Source organism: Pteropus vampyrus, unplaced genomic scaffold (genome assembly GCF_000151845.1).
Source record: "Pteropus vampyrus isolate Shadow unplaced genomic scaffold, Pvam_2.0 Scaffold432, whole genome shotgun sequence".
Classification (NCBI taxonomy): Eukaryota; Metazoa; Chordata; class Mammalia; order Chiroptera; family Pteropodidae; genus Pteropus; species Pteropus vampyrus.
The window spans coordinates 818,432-824,550 of NW_011889213.1; the positions used below are offsets into that span (position 1 = coordinate 818,432).

At 49.4% G+C, this 6,119-nt stretch overlaps 1 protein-coding gene across 1 annotated transcript; it reads right to left on the reverse strand.

The window, feature by feature from the left end:
* Nucleotides 1-10: 10 nt before the first annotated feature.
* NKIRAS2 (NFKB inhibitor interacting Ras like 2) lies at nucleotides 11-4,416 on the reverse strand. The gene is made up of 4 exons (XM_023523941.1): nucleotides 4,286-4,416; nucleotides 2,928-3,035; nucleotides 2,280-2,521; nucleotides 11-1,650 (listed from the first exon to the last, which is right to left on the reverse strand). The coding sequence occupies exons 2-4, from the start codon at nucleotides 3,019-3,021 to the stop codon at nucleotides 1,411-1,413; spliced, it is 576 nt and encodes a 191-aa protein (XP_023379709.1). The 5' UTR covers nucleotides 3,022-3,035; nucleotides 4,286-4,416; the 3' UTR covers nucleotides 11-1,410.
* Between the last annotated feature and the right edge of the window lie 1,703 nt (nucleotides 4,417-6,119).

Below are 6,119 nucleotides of genomic sequence, written 5' to 3' on the forward strand. Positions count from 1 at the left end.
AGAGGGAAACTTTTTGATAACAGTTGTGGTTTTATTGTGTCCGATGCATCAATAAATGAACTTTAAGCCCGAGCCTGTATACGCCCTAACTTGACTCACCCTATCCTGGGCCACCTTCCCCTGTTCACTTCTCCTGTTTGGGGGAGAAGAGGCATGTATTAGAGGTCGCCTGGCTATAAGGGCTCACCTATGGTAGCTGTCTCCATTAGAAGCAGCACAAAGCGGACACAGAAAGTTGTGGGTCATAAGCTCACTTTATAGCATGGTGAGAGTGTAACCACCCTTCTGAGCCCCAACAGATCCGTCAGCTTCCGAGAAGCTATTTGTTTGCCTTGTTCTGTTCAGGCATCTGAGGTAAGAAGGGCTAGAGAAGCACCTTGTCCAGCCTTAACCATGGCAGCATACTAATTTATAACAGGTAATTTATAAATAAAGTCCAGCTCTTAGCTGGAAACAACCACAAGAAGGGGTGAAGACCAGCCCCCATGGGTGAGGTTCCCCATTGGGCACTGAGCAGTCGTTCTGTCAACTAGAGCAGATAGTGCACTCCTGCCCCATAGTGGTTGGTGGAAAGCAGTGTTTCAGCCTCTAGGGCTGGTAGGCATAGCACCTTGGAAGAGGGAGAAGCAAACGGTAGTCATAACCGGCCCGAAGCCATGAGCATTATGAAATCACAGGGCTGGAGAGGATCTAGAAGTTCATCTAAGCAACTCCTGTCACTTTACAGATGAGAAAACTGAAGCCCAGAGAGGGAAAAGGCTTGCTGGGTCACAAAGCCCACTGGCGACAGCCCTGTCATCATTCCATTCCACCTCAACTAATAAGGCCCATCTGCTCCCTGAGCAGGAATAGGAAGTGAAACAATTGGGGGAAGAGGTCAAATAGAAAATCACACTTCCCAGGAGGCTGGCTTCCAGCCAAGGTAGAGACAAGAGAAAGGTCAAGGTGCTGGATGAGGAGGCACCCCTAATACCAGCATGCACACACACACACGATACCTGGACACCCTTTCCCTAGAGTCCAGGCTGTTGCCATACGCACGTGTGTGTGTGTATGTCATCGACAGAGGCTCAGAGACATGGGACCCCTGTGACTGAAACCAGACCCTAGACTGGGCACTTCTGCATGGTAACTATGCTTCCCATCCAGGATGGGTTGAAAGGACACTGACTCACAACTGCCCCTGGTCACAGCGGGGCAGATATGATGAAAGCAGGGATGGAGAAAGAGGTTGGGGGTGCTAACCTAGATTACTTGCACTTCCCGGAGTTGGGAGGAAACAAAAGTGTCCCGAGCCTGGGACAGCCCAGCTGCCAGGCCTAGCAGGGGGTCCCCTTTCCCCTCAACCCCTCTTCCAAAGCCTCAGAAGCTGGACTGAGGCTGGGAAGGTGAAGAAGGGATGGAAGCTCCTCAGCCATCCAAGGAGCCACTGCCCTTGTTCTTGCGGCTGAGGGGGAAGGCAGACTTGCTTTGGGGCTGGGTCATCTTGCTGGCCAGGTAGACGAAGGGCTCCAGGAGGGAGCGGCGGTCAGCCACCGATACCTCCCACAGCTTCACCTTCTCCGACTTGGCCCAATGCTGAGCCACATCTGGGTCCACACGCCGCTGCTCCTGCAGGTCACACTTGTTACCGAGGACCACGATGGTGACCTAGGGAAGAGGGACAGAGTCGAGGTCTGTGGATGTTCCATGGACCTCGGGAATTAGTGTGAGGGCTCCTGTGACCACGCAGGAGTCCTAGGAAAAGGAAAGTCTCAGGGCTGATGTCTCATCTCTTTCTGCATTAGAAACCACAGACTAAGGAGAGGGAAAATGGTTGCTTTTTCCTCTCCTTCCTCTGTTCAAATCCTGGCCTCCCTCTGATTCTCCCTCCACAGTTCCATTATAAGCCCTGTATCACCCATGACTGCTCATGACTAGCATTCAGTCAGTTTCTGGCTAACCAACTGATGAGGAAGCATTCCCAGAATACCTGCAGCTTAAGGGGGCATTTGAGAGTAGAAGGGCCTTCACGGCTTATAGCGCAGAACCATTATAAGAAAAGACTAGTGAGTGTTTCATGTGTTAGGTCAGGGATCTCTTAACCTGAAGAGAAACCTCTATAGTTGAGCTGCCTCAACGTGAAGCCATCTCTAGGGATAAAGACACCCTCCAGTGGCCTCCACTCCCCCTCTAGCTCTTAACGCACCTCCTGACAAATGAATGAAAAACAGAGCCATGCTAAGCATCCCAAAGCCAGCCCAGGGCCTACTCTCTCACCGCTGGGCTCCCACACACACCTCCTTCTTGTCCTTGGATTTGTCGATTTCCTTCTTGAGCAGCTCCACACGCTGAAAGGACTCTCGGCTGTCTGTGCTGTAGACCAGGACGTAGCCGTCAGTGCAGGAGAAGCAGTGTCGGGGCAGCTCGGCCCCATCTCGGAGCCCCCGGGTGTCGTAGAAACGCACCTGCTCCCGCACCCCCCGGTCGGTCTCAATGGAGCCCACGTAGATGTCCTCCTGCGTCTCAATCATCTCAGAACCTGAGATGAAATGAAGAGAAAACTTGTTTGTCAGGAAGAGGGAGATGGGACATGTAAGTGATCGAGCATATCCCGACAGGCTGACCAAACAGGGAAAGAAAAAGGAATGTGGCGACTGAAGAGAGAGGGCGAGACAGTCCAGCAGGACTGGAAGGGTTTGGGGAACAGACATTAATCTCGTGTTCATACCATTTAAAGCAAGTGTGACCTGGGAGCTTTTCCACCTTGTCTCAGATATTGGGCTTCCTTCCTCCAGATCTCAGTGTTGCAGGGCTTAGGGGCCTGATTTTATCTTTGGGGTGCAATAACCACTAGGAGCAGCTTTCGGCCTCCATGTGTTGTCATCAGATACTACTCCTTATTCTTCAACTTCTTCCATCATTCCCCAGCTCCCAACAACACTCACCTACTACATGGTTCCCGTACAGGAGCTGCTCCAGGATTGACGTTTTGCCCACAGATGCCTGGCCACACACGACCACCTTGCAGCTCTTCCCCATGCTTAGCCTTCAACCTTGAAAAACAGAAGTACACTGGGTGAGGTGGGATCAAAACAAAGGTCAGACTTCCCATAACTGAGAGCCCGAGTTCTGAACTGCACGCATTGCCTCTGGGATTCACCACCCCCTACTCTAATCAGGGTGTATGTCAGAATTATATGACTATGCCCACCACTGGACAGGGGGCTGTTTCTTATTCATCTTTGTTATTCCCAGCACCTGGCCAGTAACTGGCACAGTGCAGATGCTCAGTAAATTTTGCCATGTAGGGGGAAGACAGTCGCTAATTTAAATGAATCACTGGCCACGTTCCTCTATGTACACAGGACGCGGAGATAGATTAGATAGACGATAGATAGATAGATAGATAGATAGATAGATAGATAGATAGATAGATAGATAGATAGATAGATAGATAGAGATAGACGATAGACAAAGGTGTAATTATGTACATACACGCACAAACACATCTTTATTAGTTGTTTCTCTAGAGAACGCCGACTGATACAAGGAGAATAGGAAATGAATACACTCATTTTACAGAAGAGGGCCATGGTCTAGAGAAGTAAAGTGAACTGACAAAGCTCAAGGAGGACCAGTTGCTGAAGGGGGCTCAGGCTCAGCTTCCTCCTTTTAACCATGACCCCATGGAGAAATAAGCAGTAATATTATTTTGTGTGGCTCTGTCTTAAGCTCCTCTTCCTGGGGAGAGTGAACAAAGGAGAATATTTTGCTTTCCTGTATGACTTATCAAAACAACAATTAATTTCCTCTACTTTCTAGTCAAGTCCATGGTTAAGATACAGATCATCAGGTGAGAAAGGAGGAAGGAACCTAAGGGAAAAAAGGCTCCAGAAAAGAGGCAATTTTTGCTGCCCTTGAACTGACAGATCCAGATGAGACAGCTCAGACACAGAAACTCCTGCTCCAAAGAGGTCTCAGAGATTTCCTCGAAGGTATCACAACGCAAGTTTCCCGTAAGAAGCTCCAGATTCTCCCAGAGAGCAGAGATACCGAGATCACTCCCAAAAGGAGTCCCAAACAGAAACCTCTCCGGAGTAAACTCCTAATACAGATCCACCTCCCTTTGCCAGAAAGGCCCCTTATAGTGGGCCCCCGCAATTAACGGATACCCCAAGAAAACATCCGGCGGTGCCTCCGCCATAGATTTCCAGAGGGGACCCCCAGAGGGAATCAAAAGCAGTAAAGATCTGCCACAGGCAGCCCTGATGCGGTGGCCAATCCCGGCCTCCCAGCTCCGTACCTCCCGGGGCCCTCGCAGAACCCCGGCCGGGCCCCCGGGACCAGCGGAGGAACAGCACGGCCGTCCTTCCGGGTCAATCCGTGCTGGGTCGGGGCGCACCCCCAGCTTCCGTCCCGCAAGACGAATTCCGGAGATGGAGAGAAGGTGCCGCCGGCACAGCGCCCCCAGAGACCGGCGGGGCAAATGACGGCTGGGAAGGGGCTGCTGGTACGCAGGATCACACAGTTCTAGGCTCCCTGCATGCAGCTGGGGTGCCGTTCTGGTTTATATGATACTCAAATGTTCTTTCCCTAAAGGTTACTATAGTACAGTAACACTTCATTTATTCAAGCGTTTGTTCATTAAGTGTCTTCTGAGCACCTACTCTGTTCTAGTTACATGACCACATACCTAGAAAAGTGGGCTAATTAGACATGGTAGCTGCCCATTAGAATATCATTGTCTAGAGAAGCTAGACATCTAAACTAACAATTACAGTACAACATGGTAAGAACTATTACAGAGGTGCTATGGGAGCACAGCAGAGGGGCATTTAACTTAAGGCTGTGGGCATTACAGAGCACTTCCTGGAGGAGGTCATGTCTGTATTGAGTTTTGAAAGGCTTGGGAGGAAAAGGTGGAGAAAGCATAACAAGAATCATGGCATTTTCTGGAACTACAAGTACTTGGGTTCAATACTGAGGGTAGAAAGGAGTCATAAAAGCTTCGTGTAGGCCAAAGAGTTCAAACTGTGTCCTTAACAGCAGTGGAAAGCTGAAGATTTTAGTGAGAAGACATGATCGATTTTTAAGGTCATGCTGGCAGAAGACTGAAGATTGGAGAAAGATGAGACTGGGGAACGAACCACTTAGGAGACTTTGGTAGTATTCCAAGTTTTTAAAAAATGAAAGCCTGAGTTGGGATGAAAGGTGGTAGATAGATTTGGGAGACTTTTGGCAGGAGAATCAACAAGACTTGGCAATAAATTGGGAGTCAGGAGTGAGAGAGATAGAAGAATTCATGATGTCTCCCATTTTTCTCTTTGATGACCAGCTGAATGGTGAATCCATTCACAAGATAAAGAATTCAGGAAAAGAGAATCAAGTGCAGCATTTGTTTTTTCTGTTGTTGAAGGGTGGGTAGGAAATGACAGTTCAATTTGAATATGTTAAGCCTTGGAGATTTGTGAAGAATACTAAAGCCGTGGATGTAGATTGGCATAGATGCAGAGAACACAAAGTGAAGATGGTGAAAGACTGCCTTCTGCATTAGACTGTAGACTGTAAGCCACTGGCAGGCAGGGCAGGCGATCTCTGAGTCTGTACACTCCCAACCTAGAGTAGAGAGAATAGGCACTTTGGAGAGGGCTGGATAAACGACCTTCCTCTTTCAGCCAACTGAGCCTCTCCCATTCTCCCCTACCCAAACGGTGGGCGTGGTTTCAACTTCCTTGGCATTCTGATAGGCAGGGACCATGCAAGCAGCCTAGGGACGATGGCACATACTGTATTTCTAGAGGAAGAGGGTAGATCCTTTTTAAATTCCCTTGCCGCCTTATCATAGTTCCCCATGGCTTTAAAATTTTAACCTCAAACTCCCTCGATTTAACCTCAGAAAACCCCAGTTTAATGCAATTCCACAAGTATTATTGGTTTGGGTGAGGTTAAGTGTTAGGCTGTGTCCCTGTCTCCGTGAGTTCCCAGGCCAGACTGCATTTGGCAAGACAAGCATGCTGAACACGGAGTTTATATGGGATGCGGGGCGGGGGGAAGCACTGGGGACATGGGCAAGGACCTCATCCCGTGAGCTGCCTTATAAACTCCAGGGCAGGGTCTGGGGCGCTGTGCCACCCTTC

What these genes read in the sequence shown, in the direction of transcription:
- NKIRAS2 (XM_023523941.1), bottom strand. Translation starts at nt 3,021, where the DNA reads ATGGGGAAGAGCTGCAAGGTGGTCGTGTGTGGCCAGGCATCTGTGGGC. An exon ending in GTACGGGAACCATGTAGTAG is followed by an intron (nt 2,522 to 2,927) that starts GTGAGTGTTGTT and finishes ATTTCATCTCAG; the next exon opens with GTTCTGAGATGATTGAGACG. An exon ending in AATCCAAGGACAAGAAGGAG is followed by an intron (nt 1,651 to 2,279) that starts GTGTGTGTGGGA and finishes CCTCTTCCCTAG; the next exon opens with GTCACCATCGTGGTCCTCGG.